Below are 27,522 nucleotides of genomic sequence, written 5' to 3'. Positions count from 1 at the left end.
TCACTGGCTGGTCAACCATGAGGCACCATGTGCTTCTCTCCACTCTCCTCCTTCTGACCCTCTTACCCCCAGGTAAGGTGATGGTTGACCACTGGGGTCTGTGGTTTAGAAGGCTGTCTGACAGGCCCAACAAAACCCTGGCATCAGTCTTATGGACTCGTAGACCTAATGTCAATAGCTTCTCTGGGACCATAACAGGGTAGGATAGGAATGAGCCCACTCTTTCGCCATTGACCAAACTGCCTGCTGAGGTCACTTCTGCTTTCTCCACACTTTATATCTTGGGATGCCTCGATGAGGCATGATCACTGATTTGTAGACAGGTGAATTTGTAGAAGGGCTTCAAGGGAAGTGGCTTTTCAGATTATCATTATATCTACTCACTAGGTCAAAGGAGATGGGCAGAATTCCATCACCAGCAGCTAGTGCTAAGGGCATGTCTCGGGGATCTCTATCATGATGTGTTTGATACCTGAATGGATGCAAATGCGCTCTCATTATGGAAGAGGCATGTCCATGGTTGCAAGAAGAGGCTGGGCATATACCTAGACACTTTTGGAAAGTAAAGGGACCCCTGTTATAACCGCATCGGAACAAACAGGCACAAAACGGAACTGTCCCAGCCAAACTGGTCATGGTCTCTAAATGGCACACACCTGTGTTGGGTTTCAAAAGGAGGAGGGGTTACTGAGAAGATGATGTGCTCACTCACATTCTGGCAAGGGATTCTATGGTAAACGACGGCCACAAAAAATAGGTTCCCAAAGCCTAAATCTGGTCCTGTGACATGAGGCTGGAGTACACACTTTGGAACACGAATGCATTAGATATGCAGTAAGAAAGCAATTGTGCTGGGGAATGGAGAGGGCAATACAAAAGGTGATATTCTATGGTCACAAATCCTTTGTGTTATCAGGTTCAAACTCACCATTTTCAGAGGTGAGGACTGAGGTCTGTAGCAGAGCTCCACAAGTCTGGGCTTTAAGTATTCATGCATCTGGAAACAATGTTCCAGAGCTTAAGAGGCCAATAGGCAATGGTGTAGAGAGAATGTAGTTTGTTCATCAAGCAAGGCTACTTCATACCAGTGGGACAGATCATAAGTAGAAGACACATATTACACCAAGTAGTCTTTATGTTTGCACCTGGAAATATTTCAGTTTGGAGATGAGCTCTCATTATGGAAGAGATATGTCCATGGTTGTAAAAGGAGGCTGCCCATATACCTTTTTATCCAAACTAGACACTTTTGGAAAGTAAAGGGACTGCTGTTAATAACTGTATTGGAATGCTAAATTAAATCCTTTCATTTAAAGAAGGACTTGTTCAGACTGTACTCACTGCTGGGCACACTTCTGAATTTCACCCTGGGAAGTATGATATCAATGGGGACTTATCGAAGGCTATGGCTCAAATACAGAAAAACCTGCTGCTGGAAATGCAACTGCCCATGTTCCCAGGATGCTTATTTGACAGCCTCCACTGAACTGTGGACAATGCTGAATCAGACCATGCAGATTCATGAGTTTGTGGGTGGGCGTTCATGTGCTCACAATAGAAGCAGGATTCAACAATGGTCAGAGCTGCATGGGATTTCTTCTGTCTCCACATCCCTGTCCGGAAGGAGCTTTGAGACTCAAGTGGTCCAAATACTTCCTCCTTTCTTAGTGGTCTCAGCTCTGTTGGCCCATGTCCTTGCCTTTGCTTCTATGTCCTTATCTTTCACTTTGATACTGCCTTCTGGGCCCTCTATGGAATAGGCTGCCATTTTGTAGTTTTCCACCTCCTTTTCTCCCAGACTGGAAAGATCCAAGGCTTAGTTCCTGGCCCTCTTCTCTTCTCTCTCTCCATCCAGGCCTTGGAGTTAGTTCCATCCTTTTTAAGTCCCCCTCCTGAATTTCTCTTTTGAAGTCCAGTCTTGTAATGAATATTTAACGGTGTGTAATTTATAACATTATATAGATGTTTAATTTTTAAAATTAATATTCAAAGATGAGTTCCCAAGTTTGCCCCCATGAATCTCCTCCATAGTTTTATCCCAGCACAGTGGGCTGTGGCCAGCATTCCATGGAGCTTCTCTTGGGTCTTCTACACCATCTCAAGTTCAATAGTTTCTACATCTGAACCCTGAAAGTATCTCTCTGGGATTCTGTCCCATGACCAGCCTCAGAGAACAACTGCCCCATACTCAGTGAAATGCCAGAGTGTTTATGGAATTTCTCTCTTTGTGGCAGAATAATATTTCATTGTTACACATACCACATTTTCTTCCTCCATCAACAGATTCTATGTCTGTCCTGATAATAGACTCTTAGGATCTTGGCTATTGTGAATATTTCTACAATAAACAATGCTGATATCTCTTTGAGATAGTGATTTATTTCCCTTTAAATATATATCCAGAAGTGGGTTTGTTGGATCATATGGTATCCGGTCTAGTAATACTTAATGTCGTTTTTAAACATTCGTTTAAAATCTTGCTTGGCGTTGACTTGTATTGACATAACCTTCAAACACGTGGTATCTACAGAACGTGTGAAGTGCAATTAACAAGTTTTGCTTGAAAAAGTTTGTGTTTGGTTTGGTTTTTGTTGCAAAACTAGGGCTAAGAAGATGGCGGATGAAGAGCATATTCGGCACTGCATGCTTTACGAGTTCCAATTAGGAAGAAAAGCAAGTGAGGCTGCAAAAAACATCTATAGTGCTCTTGGTCAAGATGCAGTTAGCGCCAGAAAATGCCAGCGTTGGTTTGAGAAATTTCGCGAGGGAAATTTTTCGTTAGATGACAAGAGTGGTCGAGGCCGTGTGTCCAATTTTGATCAAGAAGCTCTTCAAGCTCTTTTGGTGCAAAATCCTCAAATTACCCAACAAGAGCTTGCGACAACTTTAAATTGTTCACAAAAAACAATTTCCAATCAATTGCGTGCACTTGGCAAAGTCCAAAAGTTTGGAAAATGGGTTCCTCATGAGTTGACCGACAACAACCGTAATCAAAGAGTCACAATTTGCAGTTCGCTCCTCTCTCGTCAAAACCGTTTGCCATTTTTAGAGCAAATTGTTACCGGAGATGAAGAATGGGTGCTGTATGTTAATTTGAAAAGGCGGCCTCAATGGTTGGACAAAAATGAGGCTCCGCAGCCCACGCCAAAACCTGACTTGCATGCGAAAAAAGTGATGTTATGTGTTTGGTGGAATTTTAAAGGAATTCTTCATTATGAACTTTTACCATCTAACCAAACCATTACAAGTGCAGTGTATAGTGCCCAATTGGAAAGGTTAGCCCAAGCTTTAAGAGAAAAAGAACCCGCGCTGATTAATCGGAAGGGCGTAATTCTTCACCACGATAACGCACGACCGCATACTGCAAGAATCACTGCTGAAAAACTGTGCCAGTTGGAATGGGAAGTTCTCCCTCAACCTGCATATTCTCCTGATATTGCCCCTTCCGATTACCATTTGTTTCGTTCTTTGCAAAACTTTCTTCTTGGAAAAAAATTTAATAATGAAGAATGCCTCAAAAATGCATTGACCGAATTTTTTGCATCAAAATCACAAGAATTTTACAACAGAGGGATTAAAATGCTTCCTGAGCGTTGGGCACAAGTAGTAGAAAACAACGGCAACTATATTGTTGATTAAATTTTGTTGTATTGTTTAAATAAATTCGATTTAAAAAAGTATAATATTAGAAAACGACATTAATTATTACTAGACCTAATAGTTCGGCTTTAAAATATTTGATGAATCTCCATATTACTTTCCATAGTGACTACACTAATTTGCAAACCTACCCTCAGTGTACCAGGGCTCCCTTTTCTTCACATCTTCACCAGTACTTGTTATCTCTTATATTTTTTTATAATAGCCATTCTAACAGGTGTGAGGTGGTATCTCATTGTGGTTTGGATTTTCACTTTGCTTCAGTCTACCAAGCACCTTTTTATGTCCTTGTTGGCCATTAAAAAACAAATTCTACTCAAGTCTTTTGTTCATATTTTAATTGGATTACTATTATTATTATTATTATTATTATTATTGCTGTTTAGTTGTATGGGTCCTATATATATCTGGATAGTTATGATTTGAAAATTTTTTTCTCATTCTGTGGGTTTCTTTGCATTTTGTTGATGGCTTTTTTTGCTTTGAAGAAGATGCAATCCCAGTTACTTATTTTTTCATTTTATGACTTGTTCTATTGGTGTTACATCCAAAGGTCATTGTCAAGACCAATGTCAAGTAAATTTGTTCTTATGTTTTCTTCTAGGACTTTTATGGCTTTGGGTCTTATGTTGAAGCTTTTAATCTACATTAAGGGAATTTTTGTGAGTTGTTTCATTGTTTTGATGTGAATATCCAGGTTTCCCAGCATCATTTATTGAAGAGACAGTTCTTTCCGCATTGGTTATTCTTGGCACATTTATTAAATATTAGTTGACCAAAATACATGGGTTTATTTCTGGGCTCTCAATTCAGTTTCCTTGGTCTATTGAATTTGTTTCTAGAGCAGTACCATACTGTTTTGATTAATATAGCTTTGGAATACAGTTTGACTTCAGGAAGTGTGATGCCTCCATCTTCGTTCTACTTTCTCAAGATTTCCTTAACTATTCAGGGATTTTTTTCATGGTGTCATATGAATTTTAGAATTCCCCCCCCCCCCCCAATATTCTCCATATACACAGGTCTTTATATCGATATTCTCCAAATAAACTAAGCCAGGAGAATGAATGTCTTTTTATTTTCATCATTCAGATGTCATTTCAAAAGCTACATCCTCCTCAGAAAGCCTCTATTTTAACAATTCCATCATCCAAACCTTTCCATTATCACATTATTTTGTTCTAAACACTTGTCACTTTCTGATATTATATTATTCATTTATTTTTGTGTAGTCATTATTTCCTTTATTGAATATAAGTTCTGTGAGAATACAAACCATTTCAGCTATTTTCAGTGTTCTATTACTAGTATAAAGAAAAATGACTGACAAAGAGGAGAAGTTAGTAAATCTTGGCTGAAGACCCATATAAACGAATAAATGAAGAAAACAGGTATATTTAAAATGCATATTTTATCCATCTACCTGTTGTTCCATTTTGACATTTACCGAAGTTCTTACATTAGCAAGGACAAGAACTTAAAGAAAAGGAAGGCATTGTGAACACTCAGGCTGTTGGGTGAACAACAGAGACTGTGAGGGGGGACAGTGAGTGGGAAGAGCCTTCATCCAGCTCCTTCTCTCCATGTAGAAATGCTCAATCCAGAACTCTTCTGTCCTCACAGGCAGAGTGGATTCACTCATGAACTAATTACCTCACGACTCTCTTTCTCTGCAGTAAGAAGCGGTTTGGGTCCTTCTGAAAGCCATTGTCTCAATTTGTCCGGCACCTGTAGAAGAGACATCTGCAAAGTCATAGAGGATACCATTGGTGCCTGCCGAAAAAGGTATCCATGCTGCAGAGCATGGTGGGTCCTGATACCAGTCCCCACACCATCTATATATTCAGACTACCAAGAACCTCTGAAGCCTAGAGTGAAATGAAATGAGGAAAAGGAAGCATCCAAAGGAACATTGCTGTCTTCTAACATTAGAATATATATATTTTGATGCATTCCAACTTTATGATCAACTTTTATTTTCCTGTGTCACTAAAAATAAATACATAATGATTTAAAATCTACCCACATGCTACTTCTTTGGATTCCTTTTCAGATACAAATAATGTCTTTTAAAGTGAGAAAGGCCATTTATTTAACAATAAATGCATATTTTAAAATTTGTTACAGAAAGAACAAAAGGTTAACAAAAAGTCACAAAGGTGAAACTAATTATACAAAACATCATTAAATAGACATGCAGAAAAAATGCAAAGGCAAAACACAGAGGAAATTCAGAAAATATAAGGAAAAGGAAGAGATATAGATAAAGAAAGGGAACAAAATAGAAAGGGGGAAGAAAAGAATAAGTTAGGATAAACACAAAGATGGTAACTGCACAGCAGATAACCACAAAGAGATGAAAAAAAGAAAGGAGAAACAATCAGAGGTTGAAGATAAATAGAAATGTACATTAAGTATCTAAACAATAAAACTTCAACTAACAAAGAGATTCTGATGTTACCCCTATGAAAGAACATTCTGATCATTTAGATTCCCAAGGTTTTACTCCCCTAGACACATAATTTTTTCGTAGAACTGGAATTTCACTGTGACTACATATTGACCTCTTTGAAGAGTATGCTGTCAGTACTCCTTTCACATAGAGATTGGGTTACTCCATAACTTCTGACTTCAAGTTCATCTTTCCCCTTCTTGTCAGAAGTTCTCACTTTCCTTTCCTGATGTCACATCCCTCAAAGTAGATCTTAATAGTTTTAGTTTTCACTCATGTATTAAATTTTGATGACTAGAAAAATGTGGTGAAGACCACATTTTTCTTTCTATAATGCAATATTTATTTTTTTATTCTCAGAGTGTGCACATTTTCTACATAATGTGATACAATATTTACAAGGGTTAGGGCAAACTTGACCTTAAAACAGTAGAGCTAGGCTGTAAGGTCAGGCACTAAGTGCATAAATGGTGGTCAGAGAGCTCCTTCACCCTCTCCACTCTCTGGGGATATCAGGGATTATTCATGTTATCAATAACTTCTTGAGTAAGCTTTGGTGATTTGAATATTTTAAAAAGTTTGTCATATTTTAAATAAGATATATTCACTGTCATAAAAATGTTTAGGAGTACTACTGAAGTTATGTTCTATCAGTTTATTTATTTATTTATAATATATATTTTATTTGCTTATTTTAAAACTATTTTAAAAAATTTATTTTTATTGATTTTAGAGAGGAAGAGAGGAGAGATAGAAACACCAATATGAGATAGAATCATTGATTGGCTGCCTCCAGCACCCAAAACCTGATCATATGCCCTAACCAGGATTTGAACCATGATCTCTTGATTCATAGGTTGACGTTCAACCACTGAGCCACATTGGCTGGGCATGTTCTATAAGTTTAAAATAAAGTGCTAAACTTTAATATACTTTATGTAAAACCTCCAGGGAAAACCCTGTAGTAATTACACAATAGAACATGATGTCCAAGCATACTGATACTAAAAGAGGTCAAATTATAAAAGACAGCAAGATAATAAGCAAGAAATAATGGACTTCAAATCATCAGAAATTTAACAAAATAGCAAAGTAAGTTCTTACTTATCAATAATCATCCTATATAATAAAAGCCTAATATGCAAATAAATTAATGATGGAACAATGGGTTGCTATGATATGCACTGACCACCAGGGGGCAAATGTTCAATGCAGGAGCTGCCCCCAGCCAAAAGGTCCCAGGTCGGCGAAGGCAGGTGACAGCGGGCCCCCCCTCACTGATCACCCCACTGGTGTCCTGTAGTAGAGGGAGGCAACCAGCGGCAGCAGGGTGTGCGGCCAGTGAGCTGGTGGCATCAGGCTGGCCAAGGCGGGTGCCCTCCTATTGCTCCCACTGTTTGCCCCACAGATTATCCCTGATTGCTGGCCAGCCTAGGGATCTTACAAGATACACAGAGACTTTGTAATGAAGGAATGGAAAAAGATACTTCAAGCAAATGGTAACCAAAATAAACAAGGTTAGCTATTCTTTTTTTTTTTTTTTAAAATATATGTTATTGATTTTTTACAGAGAGTAAAAGAGAGGAATAGAGAGCTAGAAACATGGATGAGAGAGAAACATCGATCAACCGTCTCTTGCACACCCCCTACTGGGGATGTGCCCACAACCAAGGTACATGCCCTTGACCGGAATCTAACCCGGAAGCTTTCAGTCTACAGGCCAATGCTCTATCCACTGAGCCAAACCACTTTCGGCAAGCTATTCTTTATATCAGAAAAAACGGACTTTAAGCTACAAGCAGTACAAAGAGACAAAGGAAGTCATTATCTTATCTAATAAGGAGGGAATATGCTAATTGACCCTCATGCCTTCGCAAAGAGAATGGTGCCCACAGCCAATAAGGAAGGAATATGTTAATTGACTGTCCCACCCTCAAATATGGTGGTGCCCACAGCCAATAAGGAGGGAATATGCTAATTGACTGCCATACTTTAAAAGATGGCAGCGCCCAGTCCACTCAGCCCTGCCAGGGTGGCAGGCAAACGGCAAGGCGGGCCCACTCCCAGGTGGGCCTGGCTGCTCTGTGACTCTGCCTCAGAATCCCCCAGTCCCTTTAACCCCCAAACCACCGAGCCACCCAGGGCCTGCCCGAGGCGCAGGCAAGCCTTGAATGGCAGCTGCCCAGCTGCCTAGGGCCAGCCCAAGGCACAGGCAAACCTCAGATGTAGGCTACCCAACTACCCAGGACTGCCTGAGGCTCAGATAACCAGGGCTGGTCACGGCTTCCACTGTTGGCACTGGCAGCAGCAGAGGTGTGATGGGGCATCACCTTACCCTGATCACCGGGTCACCTCATGCCCTTGAGGGTTCCTGGACTGAGAGAGGGGCAGGTTGGGCTGAGGGATCCCCCTCTCAGTCCCTGAATTTTCATGCACGAGGCCTCTAGTAGAATAATAAAGGGGTCAATCCATCATAAGGTACTTTTAATGCCTTGTTCCAATATGTTGGGGAAGGTTGGGAGAATAGGGATTCTCTTTAAGTTGGAGACATATAGTCTCTTTTTTATTTTAAATTGTTTTTTTTTTGTTTTCCAATTACAGTTGACATACAGTCTTGACAACAGATGATCATTGAGGAAATACTGTGCTCTGTATTTCTGATATTTTAACTCATCCAATCTCACCATCCTTGCCATGTGGGACAGTTACACAAATGATTGATAAAGGACAGGAAAAATGTTAGTTTTCTATGTGAACTAAGTATCTTTACCTTTCAGATGCTATTAAGAACATTGCACATACGTGACACTATCCTCTCTTTTAAGAAATAATTTAAACTTGCACTTCACTTAAAAAAAAAAAAGATCCTTTGGCAATCTCTTATCCCTACTGTGGAAAAGAGAGTGTTTTAGAAGAGTCCCCTTTCAAGCCAGAGGACTTTTGGTAAAAAAACAAACAAAAAACTACACTCACAAGCCTACCTCCTGGTCTCCTTTAAAAGACTGGCCAAAGGTACTGGCCTCTGAAGAACTGGAGTGTACACTGAAAAAAGTGAAGTGTTGGCCATCTGGCTTCCTGTAATTAGGTTAATTTGTCACCAAGTTTAAAGATTCCACATTTTGGAGATATTCCAACAGAAGCTGTTTTATTTTCTTACTTGTTAAGCTTCACTGACCAAGAGGAATGTCAGTTCTCCAGAAATTAATAAAAGGCCCTGTGTTCCGTCACCCCGATCATTCACCTCTCACTGGGCATTCAACCATGAGACTCTCTCCCCTGCTTCCTGTGCTCCTCTTCTTTGTGACTATAATACTGAAAGGTAAGATGGTGGATAATTACAGAGCCTGGTTTCTCAGGAGGCCTACTGGTATGCTCAGTTTTCCCATGGCCATCTTCACTCAGACCCTAATGCATAACCTTTAAAAATTCAGAATTGCAGCAAGCTCGTCTCCCTTAACAGATGAGGATAGCATGGCAAAGCAGGACAAAGATTTACATCAACAGAAAACAAGACCCAAGAGCTCCATGATTATAAAATGTAGCCCAAGTAGAGAGAGAGAGGTAAAGAAGCTTGGACATGTGACTTAAGAATTAACATACAAATCAAATAGCTATTACCAGGGCCACAATCCCTCAAAAGGCGAGTGAAAAATAGCAGCTATTGATTTAGTGAATGGAAGATGTAGTCAATTGGCGAGGAGTTTTTGTGAAGGGTAGAAGTTAGATGCATAACGCAGAGCTCAATAAGAGAGGATTGTGTCAAATTATAAAAAACAAATAAATAGGGAGTAGCAGAATTTGGAAAAAGCACTAACAGAGGGATAAAGCTTCACCTGTCAAATTTTAAGCAAAATACAAAATATGAAAAAAGGGCTTGAGAATCTGAGTTACATCTTTATGACCCATGGTTCAGAAGTTTGACTATTGACATGTAGAATCAAAAAGCAAAGGGAATGTGGTCACTTTCAACCAGATTTTTGTAAGAACTGACAAAATCCTTTCCTCCACTTTTAGTGACAGATGATCACATCCCTCAAAATAATGTCTGTGGCCACTGAGCATAGACATAGTTTGGATAACTCTCTCTCTTCCTTGGTTCAACTCTAAGATCGACTTAAATGAAACCAAAGATGCTCATTTGTTTGATCATTGCCTAATCCATGGATATATTGGGATCTACAAGGCATATAATTTTCTCATCCTGGAGTTCATATTGTTTCTCCTTTGGTTTTCAATTCTGTCATAAGAAGACACACTTGTAATGACACCTAATGTAAGATTATGTGATGTTAATGACTAAAAACTAGAAAGCAATCTAATGATTAATTCTTTAATTTTACAGATAAAAGAGTTCTTGTACACACAGAGACAGAAAATAAGACTTTATGCAAGTCACATAAGTGGCAGCAAATACTGAGGCTAGAACCAAGTATCTTTAATGTGGGTCAGTGTTGTTTCCATTAATCTACAGGCATGGGTATGCCCATGAAATGATAATCCCAATTTCTATCAGGCCCTTTTCCTCAATCCCCTAATTGGATATGGAGGAACCAAAGAGATTTTCAAGTTTTCTCTTTTAAAAGACACAAACACATCTTATTTCACATTCCTCCAAATTCCTTTCTTTGAGTGTTTAAGGTGGGCCTGTTGAGTTGGCTTCATGTTCTGGTATTATTATTGGACTGTTTTATGCTAGTCTTTAAATTTTCCTATGTTCCTGATAATCAGATAAATGGCTATCAATTTTTACATAGCTGAAAGCACTTTCCCAAGATACATGTGTCAGCATGTCTGATGAGTGTAGATTTTTGTCCCGACTTGCCCTACACTACCTAAGCTAAACTCAGCTCAGCTTAAATTATTGTCTCTATCCAAAATCACAGCCCATGTTATGAGTCTGGTCTATTTTTTTGAAGGTTAAAGAGGGATAGATTGGAAGAAGTAAAGGGCTAGTCAAAACCCACCCTTATGGTAGAAAAAGAGATATGGCAATGGTTCAGTCCCAGGGTGGGAAGAAAACTGAGATAAAAAGGTGGTTCTAGAGCAAAGGCCAGAAATAACTGATGGGAAAATGGGATTCTAGGAAATATAGGTCTAAGATTGAGAAAAGTTGACAGTCAAACCAGACTGTATACCCACAAATAGAATAATCCATCCAAGAGCAGGAACCAGACTGTCAAAACTAGGCTGAAGCCAAGAGGTTTTAAGAAGGAGTAAGAGAAAAAATGTGGAGGGGGTCAGAGTAACTGTATTCAACAGCAAGAAATATTTATTGAGACCTTGTTACTTAACAAAGAATATGGGACCTTGTGGGAAACCAAATGAAGTGACTTTCATGATACAGAAGACAGATGTTAGTCAAATGATTGCACAGATCAGGAGGTAATTGTGGATTTGAATGAGTCAATGAAAAGGAATGGAGGATTGCACATGGCCATTGTCTGTGTTCAAGGTTAGAGAAGACTTCCTTGAGGCATGCCTTTGGAGTGAAAAACTGAATCTAAGTGTTCATTCATGAGCCCTTTGAAAGAAGGAGGCCAATGTCATGTCCCTAATAAGGAAGGAATTCGTGAGCTCTGGGACTGTAAGATGACCTCATATTCCCATAAGGAAATGTGCCAAGGCTCTTATGAAATGATGCCCCCCAAAAAGGCGTATGGCACCACTGCTGATTGGGGGAAGGTGGGCATGTAAAGGACAAGGAGTGCAAGGCGGCCAGACTTTATTCTTCGTGTGGGTGACACACACAGAGCGGGACTATCTGCAGATTCCAGGCAGCCCACAAGCCTGACAGGTGGGCGTCTGTGACTTTCTTGCCCCTTGTTTCACGACTTCTGCTATCTTTTCGGTCTCTCTTCCTGGCTCCACCGCAGGAGTTGTTTCAGATCCATAGTAGCCTCCTTCTTTCCTAATCTTGAGATAATCATCTTTTGAGGTCAACATGTGGAACTGGGCCTGAGAAACCATCAGCAACCAGGTGAAGAGAGAGAAAGGGTCTAAGAACAATCATGTGGACTTAGGAAGTCAAAATTCTTACCTTTGCAATCTGGCAATTCATGTGATCCAAAGGTAAACAAGCCTGCTCCAGCTCTGCGGGTTCTGTGGGTTCTCTGGGTCAGCATCATGTCTGGATTGAAAGCGTATACTGTCCCAACCCTCTGCTGCCCCTGTGTCCCCACCTCTCATTGGATGAGGCCCCTTCTCTGTTCTCCCAAAGGAAGTTTCTACCCTAGGCACCCAGATCCAAACCCCATGAAAGTATGGTCCCAACGCATAGGCAGGGTCACAAAGGTGGTAGGTACAGCGAGTGCCTCACTGAAGGTGTGAAGGGCGGGGGATTCAAAGATGGAAACCGAGGCCAGTGACAATGGACACGAGGCTGGTGGACAGAGTGCACAACACTGGGAACCAGGGGGACATGATGATGCTAACTGAGCTAAGCCAGTCACAAAAGATGCACGCTGCAGGATTGCACTGCCATGAGGGCTCTAAAATAGTCAAACTCATAGAACCAGGGAGCAGCAGGATGGTTGCCCTGGCCTAGAGGGGTGGCAGCTGCTGCTCAGTGGGTATAGAGTTCCATGCACACAGGATGAGAAAGTTCCAGAGACCCGCTGGCCCACACTGAGCCTTTACTGAACGCTACTGAACTGTGCACTCAGTCATGTAGGAGGGTAGACCTCACGTCCAGTGTCCTCACCACAGGAAAAGAAGAGACGGTGGAGAACAGGGCGTTATCTGGAGCAGAGTGAGCCTCCCCACCAAGGTGACCAAGGCCTTTGAAGCCAGGAGGTCCCCTTTCTTCCACGACAGTCAAGATCAGCCCAGTTTGTCTTTCCCAAGCCAGTGACACCAGAGGGCTAGCAAAGGGTTAGTGTCTCTCAGGACAATCGGATGGAATGAGATACAGGTACTGGGACTACAGGGAATGACGGTGTTGGAGCACACAGCTCTGTCTCTCTGTAGCCAAATGAATGAAGAGGACACAGGGATGCATTTAAGGAAAACTGCTTTTCAACTTGGAGAGAAATCCTCTCTGTGTGTCTGCATTTAAGGGGTGTGGAGCAATTCAGAACATGTGTTTCTTGTATAGTCCCGAAATGGGGAACTAGGTAAGGTGGAAACTGAAGGACTCTTTCTTTTCTTTAAAAAAAAATATATTTTATTGATTTTTCATAGAGAGGAAGAGAGAGGGATAGAAAGTTAGAAACATCGATAAGAGAGAATCATCAATTGGCTGCCTCCTGCACACTCCCTACTGAGGTTGTACCCGCAACCAAGGTACATGCCCTTGACCAGAATTTAACCTGGAACCTTCCAGTCCACTGGCCAGTGGTCTATCCACTAAGCCAAACTGGTTTTGGCAGGACTCTTTCTTGACTGTCTGCAGAAAAAGGTGAGAAAGTAGTTCCAGGAAAATTCAATAGGTGGAAAGTTTAACAACCCTGGGCTTTACCCACTACACACCACGGACACCTCCCCTGTCATGGTGACAACACACTGCCCCATACGTGTCAGAGTGTGCTTCCCAGCAGAGGATCACTCTCTCCAAGCTTCTAGAAGTCCGTGGACTGCCCTCTCCATAGGAGTTTGGTCCCACAGTCGCTGGCCCTCCCCCAGAGGCACTCTTTTGGCCTAAGAGTCTGGTTTTTCATTTCATAGCCAGTTTTCTGTAAATGTCCTGCTCTATGGGCATGACCAGAATGGATGGTGACCTAATGGCTTTGTTAAATCTCTCCCTGTGCAGCAAGGGCCGGCATTGTTCCGGGTAAAAAACAGTGTGTCCTTCTGAGAGGCATTTGCAAGAAGGGGGGCTGCACCTCCACGGACGACACCATCGGGGTGTGTAATGATGAGCAAAGGTGCTGTCGGAGGTGGTGGATACTGTTTCCCTACCCAACGCCGGCTCCCAAGTCCAAGTCTCCTTAGGAGGAAGCAACCTGTCGGGCCCTCTGACTCCAGGACACACAGATGCGTTTGGCAGATTCCTGTCGAATCCGACTTGCTTTCCCTCCCTTGATGGGAAATAAAGTCCTGCTTCCACGTGTGCTGATCCCTGAGAGATTTCTTCTGGACGCCGTGCCTGCAAAGCCTCTCACGCACAACAAGGCTCAATGAAATAAGAGAGGAATCTCATACCCTGCACATTGTTTTGTACAAAATACGACATTTTTTTTTAAAGATAAAGATAACATTTTAAATGTGTAAAATAATAGAGGTGTGAGAAAGCAGGAGGCCCTGTTGGATGACCTGAAGTGGAATAGCAACCTCATCTGGTTCTAAACATATGTCATTTCATTGCTGCTTGGGGGATGTGGGGGGAAGGTCTGGCTAACACCAAACCGGGGAAGAGGTGCATGCCCACCCCATGGCACTGTCCTGCCCTGAGGCTGTAGCCCCTTCCACTCGCCCTGGCCTTGAAGGAGCAGAACAGAACCACCCTCTGCAGCCAGGCTCCCTGGGGACAACAGAGAGCGCCAAGCTGGCTCTTCCTCCCAAGTTCACCCTCACATAACTCCACTTCCTGGTTGCAGTAATTCCCAACAGAATAACAACTCTGGATCGTTTCCCCTTCATGGCTAAGAAAAGTTAACGGCAAGAAAGAGGATGGGAATGTTCCATGACACAAGCCCCACAGGCATGGACAGACCCTTTTGAATGAGGTCCCACAACCAAAATTCCAGGGTTGTTGTTTTCTGAGCCATAAAGCCCCTAGTGAATCAGAGGAAGATGGGCACTCCCACCTTCTAATAGTTTGTAGGATCCGTGTTCCTATTAGTATTAATTAAAAAATATTTTTATTGATTTCAGAGATGAAGGGAAAGAGAGAGAGAGAAACATTACTGATGAGAGAATCATAGATTGGCTGCCTCCTTCACCCCCCCCCCCCCCCCCACAGTGGGGATCAAGCCTGCAACTCGGGCCTGTGCCCTGACTGGGAATTGAACTGTGACCTCCTGGTTCATGGCTCAATGCTCAACCACTGAGCCACACTGGCTGGGCTACATTCCTATTATTAATGTGGACAGCTGCTGTCCACAGACCACCCATTTCTTGAGTACAAGAGACACCTTCAACCACACCTTATGTCCAGAATACCACAGTCTTCTAACACAGTAGGTGACAATCACAGGTTCTTGCGACAGTCATCTCTAAGTTACAACTGTCGTTCTTTGGCTCACTATTCATAGAACTTGGAACTATTTACTTAGCCTTTATCTGCCTGAGCATTCTCCTTCAAGAAATGAGCAAAATCAATGAACCCTGGAAGGGAGCCTCACCCCACTTTCTCCGAGCATTTCTGTGGCTGTCCATTTCTAATGAGGGTTGCCAGAGAAGAGGCAGGATACCCCATTAAATACAAAGTTCAGATAAACAGTGAAGATTTTTAGAATAAAAATGGATAATATTTGGCACATATTTATACTAGAAGTTATTCATTATATCTGAAATCCAAATAGACGGAGTATCCTATATTTTTATTGGCTAAAGCTGCAACCCTATTTTGAATCCCCACTGGGGGGAAATTACAGGCACCCCATCTGCTTAGCAGAATGCTTCCTGGCACCGGGCCGATATCTGGACTTGAATTTGTCATGCACTGTCCGTCTTTTGCTAGGCTGACAGGGCTGCATGGTTCTGTCGCCAGTCGTGGATAACTGTCATGAATGGCAGACGCAGGGCAGTGGCTGTTGGCAGAACGTGACTGTCCCACCATCATCACGAACCTGCTAAGCACTGTCCTCCGTGGATTTCGCCCACTTTCATTCTCCTCTGCCAAATACCACAGTCCCATGCAAGCACAGCTTAGAGAGCAGGCCTGGGCCCTGAACTGGGCACGCACGTGCTCCCTCTGCTCGTTCTAATAATCCCAGTGCCACTGTGGATCCTGATGTGCCAGGCTGCTGAGCAGGCTGTGCAGGAATGCTGTTCAATGCAAAGGAAGTAGCACGCCTTCTCCACAGCCAGCGATGTTATCTGGCTGTTAACTCACATCTGTCACAACCCAGCCCCGTGCACCCTGCCCATGGAACAGTCTCATACAACCGTGCCTTCAATGTCTCCTCGTGGGCATCCAAGCACAATTCAAACTTTCTAGGACCCAAGCTAAACTGGTCGCATTCTCCAAAACTGCTTTTCTTTCATGCTGCTGAACAATACCGTGACCCCTCAGGTAGCGGGACAGAAGCCTGCCTCCCTCCAGCTCCCATCCCTTGCCTCCCCTTCGCCAATTGGTCAGCTCCAGGCCCGGCCCATTCTCTCCCAGGATTCTTTAGCAAGCACTTCCGTTGGCATTGTCTTTCCTCCTCTCTCATCTGGACCAGGGAAACAGCTGGCAAAGCCCTGCCAACCTGCAGATTTGACCAGGGTCCTCCTCAGAACGGCTGGGCCTCCGCTGGGTGGGAATTGGTGGGAAAGGAGGGACTCCTAACTTATCCTACATCACCTGCTCCCTGGGCCTCTGGCCTGGGGTTGTCACACTGTCTGGCCGCTGAGCCCTTTGTGGAAGGCATGTCTAGTGATGGTTTCCTTCAGGGACAAAAGGACACGTATAGTAAGAAACATTCTGACTACGCTACTTCCTATGGAATATAAAAAAGGTGACACCCTCAAAGCTCAGTTAGGTAGAGTGTTGTCCCAATACACCAAGGTTGTGGGCTGGATCCTGAAGGTTAGGACACAGGCAAGAATCAACCTATAAATACATAAATAAATGGAACAACAAATCAATGCTTCTCTCTCTCTCTCTCTCTCTCTCTCTCTCTCTCTCTCAAATCAACAAAATAAAATAAAAAGAAAGGATAAAAAGTAGACACTCTTATACACTGTTGGTAGGAATATAAATTGCTTCAATTGTGCCAGAAGATAATTATACAAAATAACTAAAAGAATACTATTAATAATTTATATTATAAACACTACAATACTTAGAGAGCCATTTTTTACAAAGTATTGTAAAAATTTTAATTTCTTATAATCTGTCAGGCACTGTGTAATGTGCCTGACACTCATTATCTCTTTTAACCCATAAAACTCTATGAATTTAATATTGTTCTTTTGAGAAATTAGGAAAATGTGCCTTAAAGTACTTAAATGCTTGTCTCAACTTCACATAAGCAGAAGGCTAGAAGAGGTTTGGAAATGACTTCCCAGCCTCCAGGAGTGTGAGAAATGAACATGTGCTATTTTATGGCTCTCCAATTTTCACATCATAACACACAATTGATAGATATCTTTGTGCGTATGTCTTTATGTCTATTTTTTATCATTTTCCAAGAATAATTAATTTATAATGAATTTCCAAGGTGCAGGCGATCGATCCCGTGTCAGCTGAGAGCTCTGCCAGGTGTGCCTGTGGCCACCTTTTTGTCATAGCGCCCTCACATGGCAGTGAGGGAGCCATGAACATCCTGTCTCTTCTCTGAGGGGCACCAGTGTCATTCCTGAGGGCACCTCCCTCAGGACCCAGTTCCCCCAGAGGCCCCTCCTCCCGAAGGCATTAGGAATTAGCGTTCAGTTACGAATGGATGGGGACAGCAGTTAGTCCATCACAACACCAAGGGAAAATACTGTGAAATGCCCACACCGAGGCTGTGAGAGGAAGAGGGAAAATGGCAGAAAGGTTGTGCCACAAACAATGACTTGGTGCATCGCAGTGGACGAGAGAAGGAGCTGGGGAAAGGGTCAGACAGAATGAGCGGGTCAGCGAATCCCAGAGGCTGGGCGTGTGACTAGGAGGCGGCTGATGGGCTCTGGGAGGGATGAGCTCAGCTGGCCTCGAAGGCAGGGCTCAAGAAGTGAGGACACGTTTGAGCAGCGAGCCATGGCCCTTCGTGGTCAGTGAGGGCAAGGAGAGGGCGGGCGGGGTCCTGACTCAGCGCCTCCAGATGTATCTTTGGGGCCGCTCAGAGCGCGGACAGTCCTGGGCTAGCGTGCGGCCACGTCAGCTTCCTTCCTCCCGCCCCTCGGATCCAGCTACAGCCTCCGCCGCACCAGTGAGTGTTCTGGAAGCTGGGATCCCTTTTCCTCCGGTGCCTGAGCTCTGCTAAGTCATCTGAACTATCTTGTACCCCACTCAGGGGAGCAAACTCTAGGCACCAAAAAGTAAAAGCTAACTCAGAAGTTGTATTTCTAAACAGAAGTGTAATCTGACTGACACAATCCTGAATGTATTGTATGCGAATGATTATTGGTGATGAGGCACGTGAGCATTCGAGTCTTTGAGGAGATCTGTGATGTTCATGTCTGACAGTTTGATAAGGAAAGAAGCTATTGACTGAAGAACACACTTGCTTATCTGATGGGTTTGAGGGGCACGTCTATTACATAAGCATATATTTTTATCTTAACACCAATTAGGATTTATTAGCCCTGACAGAAATGGTGCATCTAAACGGGAAATGCTGTCACTCTCAGAGATGTCACCACGAGGGGAAATTAGTCTTGTCTGCAGCTGTGAGCTGGTCATACATTCAGAGAGCGAGATAGTCCAGATGGAGTAAGATGCTGGCTTCTGTGGATCAAAAGCATCAGATTTTCCAAGACCTATTTACTGGTGTCCCATTGCATCAAGCCACACCTGCCACAGCCACAGCCACAGCCACAGCCACAGCCACGGAGCAACCACGTTCAGCACTGTCATCTGAGGTTACAGGCTAAAATCAGAGAAGCTCTGATCATAAAAAAAATAAAATTCTCCCAACCAGCGTGGCTCAGTGGTTGAGTATCGATCTATGAACCAGGAGGTCACAGTTATATTCCTGGACAGGGCACAGGCCCAGGTTGCAGGCTGGATACCCGGGGGCCGGGGTGTGTGTGCAAGAGGCAGCCGATCAATGATTCTCTCTCATCATTGATTTTTTTTTCTCTCTCTCCCTCTATCCCTTCCTCTCTGAAATCAATTGAAACACATTTTAGAAAAAAATGAAATTAACTGTGTAAGAATTTCATCTACATTTGTAATTTGACAGTTAAAGTGGTTACTTTCTGATGTAGTTACTTTCTACTATTTTAAATAAGAGAGGACAGAAACTGCGATTTTATTATTTAATTTTTGAAACCAGACTAATTGAGTTTTAGAAAAGATGCATTTCTTGCTGACCACTGTATTGTTTTGTGAGCTATTATTCCCCAAGTGGCACTGCTCTCAGGCTCTCAGGATTGTGGGAACACTGGGCACTCACGTGGGCCTGAGGGGCCTGAGGCTGAGCCCTCTGTGCTGACCTGGGGGAAGGAACTGGGTTAGCTGGTTGGGGCTGTGCTGACCTCTCCCCCTGGGCCGTCTGTCCTGAGAACAGCCTCCCAGGTAAGAGCCACTGTCAGATTATCCTGGGTCATCGGTTCGGTGGCTGTATCCTGAGGTCTCCCACAGAACAGTGCATTTTTGTAGGAGGCAGCCCAGCCCACGCCCCTGCACTCCAAGTCAGGCTTCCCCGTCAGTCAGTGCTGGTTCCACACAGCGTTAACCAGCAACCCCTCCCTCTCCCACTGTCCCCGAGAGCCCCACTCCCTCCTGCTTCCTTTCCCTGGTCACAGCCTCGGAGGACTGTACTAGCAGCAAGCATTGGATTGAAATTATAAGGAGAAAGAAGGGTGTGAGGAAGGGAAATAAGTTGAGAAAGAAAAGAAACCAAGTTAAAACGCTACTGACTAGCTACATACTAGCACATCATATATGGCCTTAAAAATGCGCACTGTAACGTGGACAATGCCACATGCACAGACATGGGAAATTGAGGCAAGCACTTCAAAAAAGGTCAGAAGAACGTAATCCACAGGCTTTTCTCAGATGACAAGAGGTCTAAAACAGGAAGTGGCAAGACTATTTAGAGAGATATTCTCCTAGATGATAAAAAATGTAATTAGGAAAAAAATGGGGGGTGGGTGGAGGGGGCTTTCTTTAGCTTTATGTAGAACGTGGAGTAAAACCGATCACAAATGTTCGTTGCACCCAGTGTTTCATAGCCTAAAGAGCAGCAGAAGTTTAACGTAAAGCACTGCGTGGAAAGGCCTGAGACTCTTCCAAGGCCCCATAAGGGCCTTACAGTGAGAAATGCCCTGTGCGCAGGGGAGCCCTTGTGCCTGGAGGCCTGCAGCAGGGGAAGGGAGAGGAGCATCCTTGAGGGCGCCATGTCTATGCGTCATGAGCGCCACTAGATGGCAGCGCGCGACAATTCTCTGAAAAGGGCTCTGGCTGCCTTTTCATTTCTCTGCGACAGGTTTTCTGTTCAGCCATCTTCCCCATCCCTGGAAAGAGGGAGTGAGACATCGCATGCCCTTCACAGTCATCAGATCTCATGCAAGAAAACTAGCAGGCCACTTGATGTCACGACTTTTCCAGTCACACATGTTGCGACATGTTAAGCAGAGATAGCCTAAAAGTGTCAGTGGTGTCTATACATGTATGGATGCACGTGATGTGTGTTGCCGGTGTTCTGAGGAGGAACCACTTAGCACTTTCTCACCATAAACGCTCAACAAGCCTTTCTTCCTCGCCTTGTTGTTCCCTCTGCTGTCGTGTGGGGAAAAGCACAGACATGTGATGATATGGCTTCTGGTTTACTCTATTGTAAATGTAGCCCCTTTCCACGTTCTGTGTGGATATTTGTGTGTGTGTGTGTGTGTGTGTGTGTGTGTGTGTGTGTGTGTATCTCCACACTTGGGCCAAACTAACTAGTGTTTCCTTGAGGGCCAGCAGAGTCTCTTGCCCACCATGTGTGCAGAATAAACACCAGTGGATTTGGGAGGGAATTAACAGGTAGAATAATCAATTCATCCAAAGGAGATAATTTTCAGAGCAAGCTGTGACTCTTCAGCCAGTCTGAGAGTTTTGAGGAAGGCACACTGGAGAAGATGTAGCATTACATTTCCTTGAGACAGATATTAGGAATCTTCAACAACCACTAAGGAGCTATCCTATGCCTTTCCCCTGGTATCACTTTTTCCCAACACCTACCTGTGGAGAGAGGAGACCCAGAGAGAGGGGGGTGTCTATCTTCATCCCAACGATGAAAGACACAACCCACGGAGACCTAGCACAGCCCCCAGCCTGCACTGGACAGTGGGATAACATACACAGTCTGTGCCTGTGTAGGCGGCAGCTTAGGGAGAAGGAGGCTACACATGCAACTGGGAAATTCCGGTACTCACAAAGGTCCTAAAGATCAGCGATGCAACGGTTTCCTGTTGCGAACTGGCTACCGCTCGGGGGTACTTGACCTTTGGTCCATGGAGTGGGATCATTCTTTCAATCCCAATTCTAACACAGGTCTCCCATTTTCTCTGAGAAACAGTAGCTACAGACCCAGACTACAAAATCTACTCACTTAGCAAATATTGATGCAGCCCAGCTGTCTTTGGGGCACTGTGCTAGGGCCTTCGGGGGAGATACAGAGATGTGTTCAAAACAGGATGTGTTCTGAGCCTAAAATAAATCATCTAACTAAATTACAACCTGTAATCGTCTTAATAATGTTCCCTAATTTGTCAGTACTTGAAACTCACATAGCACAATTAGGCAGGAGACATGAAATCATCTTGCAGACATTTCTCATTAGTGAATTTCACAGGCAGAGAATTCAAACCTCCCCAGCTGACTATAGAGACACAGCAATTGGAATTTTTAGAAGGAATGGCTCATGCTAGGCCGTGGAGTGACCTGAGATTACATAACCATTTTCTCTAGGGTGCTGCTGGTTGTCTGTTCTAACTATAAAATCTTAATTAAAAACAATTTGTGGAGCAGTTCAGAGAATAGGAAATGTGAATTCCTGCCCTGGCTGGGTAGGTCAGTTGGCTAGAGAATCTTCCAGATACACCAGGGTTTCAGGTTTGATCCCTGGTCCAGTGCATATACAAAAATCAGCCAATCCCTGCCTGAAGAGGTGGAACCACAGAGTAATGTCTCTCTCCAGCTGGAGGTAAGCAGTGGCTGTGGGCACATTTGCACAGCCCTCACCCAAATTGTTCCTATCCCCGCGGAGAACTCCTGGCCCCTCTCTCCCAACACTCCTGACACGTCTGGGTTTATTCCACCCACAGGGAGACACTGGCCTTGAAGTCAGCAGCATTTAGTGCTGACTTGCTTCATGGACTTAAAAAATATATATATTTTATTGATTTTTTACAGAGAGGAAGAGAGAGGGATAGAGAGTTAGAAACATCGATGACAGAGAGTCATCGATCAGCTGCCTCTTGCATACTCCCTACTGGGGATGTGCCCGCAAGCACGGTACATGCCCTTGACCGGAATCGAACCTGGGACCTTTCAATCCGCAGGCCAATGCTCTATCTATTGAGCCAAACTGGTCTCGGCCTGCTTCATGGACTTTAAAGGGTATGATAGTTTAATTCAGATTCCACTGTGTTCATTATAGTTCAGCTATCAAGTTGCTCTATGAAATATACGGAGGTGGGCAAAAGCAGGTCCACAGTGGTGAGTATGTGAAAGAGTTTATTCTTGTGTGAGGATTTATTAACTAGAGGCCTGGTGCATGAAATTGTGCATGGGTACGGTCCATAGGCCTGGCTGGCTACTGAAGCAGGAGCATCTGGTGTGAAAGGGCAGGCCCCAGTTGACCTCTGGGTCCTGGGCAGCACCTGGGTCCCTGAGTCCCCGCTCGCTCCCTTCTCCTGAGCCATCGGGCCACTGCCTGCCTCCCTCAGTGCCTGGGAGCTGGGCAGTGACCTGCCCTGCTGCTGCCACTAGTTGAGGTCTGCAGGGTGATCGGCCTCACTCGCACCTACCTTGGCCTAGTACTGCCCGCTCACCCACTCCACCATCCCGCCATGGTCCCACTCTCATCAGGGCCCACTGCCGCCTGCTGCCAATGCTGCATTGCCAACACCTGCCATGTTCTGTGCTGCCCCCTGGTGGACAGAGCACATCATAGCGAGCAGTTAAACTGGTCGAACTCCCTGTAGAATTCCCAGTGGAGGGGACAATTTGCATATTAGGCATTTATTATATAGGATTATTGTTTTATTATATAGAATTTTGCTCACCCCGTACTTTAAAGTAATATTTTTCTATTTTGCCTAAAAGGCAAAACAACAACAACAAATAACCAAGAAAACAAAACAAAATGAGAAAGTCAAGTGTACTTGATCTTTGAGTGAAAAAATCAAGAGCTGCTATTTCTAAATTTTCACATGAAGATGTAATCTGATTACACCCACCTCAGAACAGGCCAACACACGTTTCATTCTCAGAGTGAGTGAGTTCCTAGTCTTACCATTAGCTTCATGGTTCCCCGAAGGATTGTGTGTTTATTATATCTCAGTAAAGTCTGGCGGGAAATTCCCCAAAGGAAATTGTGCTTTCTAGAGATAAAGGTGTATATTACAAAGATAAATGGCCTTTTGAGTTTTCAAACATTGTAATTATCTAATAATGATCAGTTTTTTAAAAAAAATCCTAAAATGTGAAATTTTGTTCATGTTGACATTTTTTAACATATAATTCTTTATCTTGCTGCTATGCTAAGAATTTCATAAACACTAGAAAGAACAAAAATTACCATTTGATAAGATGTAGATAGGGGATACTTTTCTTATTGTCTTAAAATTAACTCTTTGGTTATTTTTGTCCAAATCTACTTACAATTATTGTAGATATTTGTAACCTAAATCTGTGAAGTTTCTAAGTTGCTACTTAATAATACATAGATAACTCAAGACTGATACAAAACCTTAAGCCTTATGAAAATAAGATTCTTATTGAAATAGTTATTATTTTCAAATTGATATAACTTCTAGTTTGGCCAGAAGAAATTACACCTGAAACAAACAAACAAAAAGTCTAGAAAAAAAAAAAATATATATATTCTTTTAATTTCATTGCTCTTACCTTGATATTTTGGAGTGAACCAAGAAGTCATTTTTCCTGCTGAAACACATTAGTCTTTTTTGTTTCTCTGTTAGTTTATGAAGCACTAAAGGAAGCACAAAACAACAAAAAGTAGGTGAGAAAGCAGCACAACGGGAACTGTGACCATTTGCTAAATGAAATGGCCTCTAAGTTTGTCATGCTTCACGCTCTCCCCACCTCCCTGCATTCATCCCCATTCTGTGTGTCTATGCAGAGAATTTCCACTGAAGTTCAAAGTGTTGGGTCAGCTCTACTGAGGTAATAAGAATCCAAAGGAAAGAGAACCTATCATGTTGGAAAACAATGTGCACACACAAGAAAGAGAAATGAGCAGAACAAGCAAAAGAAACACTGCAGAAACGAATAATAAGTACACAAAGTACACAAGTGTATATTTATTACAGTTTGCAAGCACTTTGTTCTACATTTCAAAAACGCCACCATCAAGCTGTTGGCACATGTATGTACAAAACAGATTAATTGTAATGCCTGCTACAAAGCACTCTCTGTGAAAATACAAACTCTAATACCAGGAGAAAAAAAAAAGGCAAGAGAGTCAACATCATTACATAAGTTTAAAAGACAGTTTTAAAAATCATCACAAACTGTTAAGACACAGAACTGAAACACTACCATATAGAATTTAAAGAAGCCCATTAATACTTCTGCTGAATATCTGTAATACTGCATATTCCAGGAAAAAATGTTGAACCAGGAAGATAATAAAAAACAGAGAAGCAAACTCCAGATTAATTAAATAATCCTACAGATGCATTATCATGCCATGGAGAACCCTAGTGATATCCCTACGTACTACAAGAACTTGTAAAATCATGGGTGATGCATGGCTAGTCATTGTACAAAGATTGTTTCACTCAATAAATGTTATCAGAAATGCACTTACGTTGATAGGAGATTTCACAATGGTCAAATCAGTGCACAATATACTACCTAGGTTTTATACACTGACAAAAATGTCTTGTCAGGCGACATCATTTGAAAAGACACTTTACAGCATTCTTGTAGCGTTAGAAATCATCACGAGCCCAGGTTAAAACAAACAACCCAATTTGGTCCAGTAATACTGATTGCTTTCTTTTTATTCCTTTGCTATAGGTACTTCTTATAAATGAGTGTGAATGAACAGTTGGTTAGAATGACTCACCGGAAAGGAAAACACAAATGTGCCACCACATTTTGGAAGGTTACAGTGGCCTCCTACCGTACTCTAAAAAACACTACCGGTAAGCCAACGTAGATCGGGGAGGCTGCAAGCAAAGCTATTATAGTAATGGAAGCCTTTTCAAATATATCATACACGGTTGAGGGGTAGTTTACAGAGGTGCAACCCACGGAACCTTTCTAAGGTAGGCAACACAACTTCTGGGGGGTGAGTGTGCTTATTTTTCATATGCCACCTTCATGAAGGCAAGTAATGTTCCACATTAGCATATTCAAGTTCCAATCCAGCCACTGCTTACGTCACAAAGAGACCCTTCTCCAAGCAGGTCCACAGTCGTTATTCCCAGGAAAACCGTCTCTGTACTAAACTTTAAAAGGTACGCCTGGTGTCACAGTCTCAAAAAGGCAACTAGCCATGCATTAGCATCACTGTTTCTACATGCTCACAACATAAACTTGAAGAATCCAAGGGAAATACCTCTTCCAAACATCGAGAAAAAACACAACGTTAACAAAGATAAGAAGCACTTTTTTTTTTAAACCTACTCTTACAAATTTAGAAATTGCACCTTAGATTGTTGAAAACATTAACCAGAGCCTACAGTCATGTGGCCACTGATCTTCAGAAAGATTTCCGTATTTCAAGAAGAGTCATCATGGTGTCATCTCTGTCGGTGGTTGGTAATGTACAATGGTCCCTTTGAAGGTTACCTGTAGTCAAGCTAGTTACCGAAATGAAAACTAAAAAGTATAAAAAGCTACCTTTTCTTTTCAAAACATAAGAAATAATGCAATAGGTGTTATGTATAACAACATGGGAAGTGGTTAAAAATCAAATCTCTGTATTTGACAATGTTAGTTTCATTGATCTTAAGAATTATTAAATGATGTTGAGAAATTAAAAAAAAGAAAAGAAAAGGGCTGGACAGGAGCTTGTAGAAGAGATCTGATTACACCAATTTAACAGATTCGGAAGTTAAGTGCTAAACAACAAAGAACTATATTCGGGTGATTCATAAGTCACCCTCCATATCATTGATGAGAAGCACTTGCATTTTATTCTTCAAAAGGTTGGATGGTTGGATGGTTGGATGGCCCTTAATTAAACACCAATGCATCTGAGTGGGAGGATGGGAAGGTGTTGCTTATGTGTATGCATTGAGCCGCTCTTTGGAGCGAGTAGAGTGGATGTCATGCAGCTCTTGCTCCTCCTTGGACTTGATGTCCTCGTACTTCTGCATCCTGCAGGCATCTTTCACGTATGCCCAGTTGGCAGACAGAACCATAAGGTAGTGAACCTAATCAAAGACAAAAATAGTTTATATAGGAAGCCTTTTCAATGTCCTCAGTTCACCTTGCTATTGGGAAAGAAATGTTCAAAATGTATAGTTATATAAGATACATTCACTAATAAAATGGACCAAAATTTCTGTGGTAATAGGAACAATATAAATAAAATGCATTCTTGGCTCACTCCTCCAATGACATGACACCATCTTGACTCTCTTTCTTTCACTCTCTTTTCCTTCTTCTTTTTTAATTCTGAAATATCCAAGACTGATTCTGAACCTTGATGTGATGTTTTCTGTCTATTCTGCCCTCATCTGCCTGAACCACAAGATGATACATTTCATGTCCAGGGATGTATGTTTTCTAACCCATCATTGGAAATAGTTTCATATATACTTTGAGTCAACTTGAATTAATGGGAGAATATACTATTCACTGAGCAAAGGAAAGGGGGATCATGGAAAATTCCAAATAAATCTGTGCATTTAATTATCGAGTTAAATCCCCATACAGTGAATTTTGCATTTCCCATTTGATTTAAGCTACACAAGAGCAAATATGGTGTCATAGATTTTGTGCGAGACTAGAGCCATGTTTCAAAAGGAAGCTCCTGATTTGTCTCCGACCGTGGTCGGCAAACTGAGGCTCGTGAGCCACATGCGGCTCTTTGGCCCCTTGAGTGTGGCTCTTCCACAAAATATTACATGCGAGCGTGCACATACAGTGCTATTCAAACTTCCTGGCCCATGCATAGAAGTTGGTTTTCGGCTTTCAATCATTGTACTGTTGATATTTGGCTTTGTTGACTAATGAGTTTGCCGACCACTGGTCTGGGATAAGGGAATGACATCCAGATTTGACTTGGGTTGACTCAGCCATGAGGCCACTTATTTGTTTTCTTTCTTACCCTCCCTCTTGGATCATGCGAGAGATACAGCCATTTTTCAAGCAATGGACTTTGATGGGTAAACAGGAAAGGGAAACCAAGTGGTCAGTTATTTACTTTCTCTAAGTTTGAAGGGTGGGCAATATTTTCATCTCTAACTTAGTAAAACAGAACACTAAAATT

General features: G+C 42.6%; 3 protein-coding genes across 3 annotated transcripts in view; 2 read left to right on the top strand and 1 right to left on the bottom strand.

The window, feature by feature from the left end:
* Nucleotides 1-17: 17 nt before the first annotated feature.
* On the top strand, nt 18-5,542 carry LOC118730890 (beta-defensin 109). Its single transcript, XM_036459322.1, has 2 exons — nt 18-72; nt 5,337-5,542. Exons 1-2 carry the CDS (start codon nt 18-20, stop codon nt 5,540-5,542), a joined length of 261 nt encoding a protein of 86 aa, XP_036315215.1.
* A 6,159-nt stretch (nt 5,543-11,701) lies between these two features.
* Nucleotides 11,702-14,221, top strand: LOC118729736 (beta-defensin 130B-like). The gene is made up of 2 exons (XM_045587789.1): nt 11,702-11,794; nt 13,856-14,221. Exons 1-2 carry the CDS (start codon nt 11,702-11,704, stop codon nt 14,039-14,041), a joined length of 279 nt encoding a protein of 92 aa, XP_045443745.1. The 3' UTR covers nt 14,042-14,221.
* A 10,126-nt stretch (nt 14,222-24,347) lies between these two features.
* GPM6A (glycoprotein M6A) overlaps nt 24,348-27,522 on the bottom strand; it is a 78,215-nt gene continuing 75,040 nt past the window's right edge. The window contains exon 7 of the mRNA XM_036457251.2: nt 24,348-26,461. Coding sequence (XP_036313144.1) covers nt 26,309-26,461 — 153 coding nt within the window. The 3' untranslated portion in view covers nt 24,348-26,308. The remainder of the gene's footprint in view (nt 26,462-27,522) is intronic.

This window comes from Pipistrellus kuhlii, unplaced genomic scaffold (assembly GCF_014108245.1).
Source record: "Pipistrellus kuhlii isolate mPipKuh1 unplaced genomic scaffold, mPipKuh1.p scaffold_m20_p_3, whole genome shotgun sequence".
Taxonomy (NCBI): Eukaryota; Metazoa; Chordata; class Mammalia; order Chiroptera; family Vespertilionidae; genus Pipistrellus; species Pipistrellus kuhlii.
The sequence above is the reverse complement of the archived record's forward strand: the minus strand, read 5'-3'. Positions and strand labels throughout refer to the sequence as shown.

Excerpts from the sequence above, each read along its gene's own strand:
- LOC118730890 (XM_036459322.1), top strand. The coding sequence starts at position 18 with ATGAGGCACCATGTGCTTCTCTCCACTCTCCTCCTTCTGACCCTCTTA. Across the intron at positions 73-5,336 it reads TCTGACCCTCTTACCCCCAG|TAAGAAGCGGTTTGGGTCCT; the intron begins GTAAGGTGATGG and ends CTTTCTCTGCAG.
- LOC118729736 (XM_045587789.1), top strand. The coding sequence starts at position 11,702 with ATGACCTCATATTCCCATAAGGAAATGTGCCAAGGCTCTTATGAAATG. Across the intron at positions 11,795-13,855 it reads CCACTGCTGATTGGGGGAAG|GCAGCAAGGGCCGGCATTGT; the intron begins GTGGGCATGTAA and ends ATCTCTCCCTGT.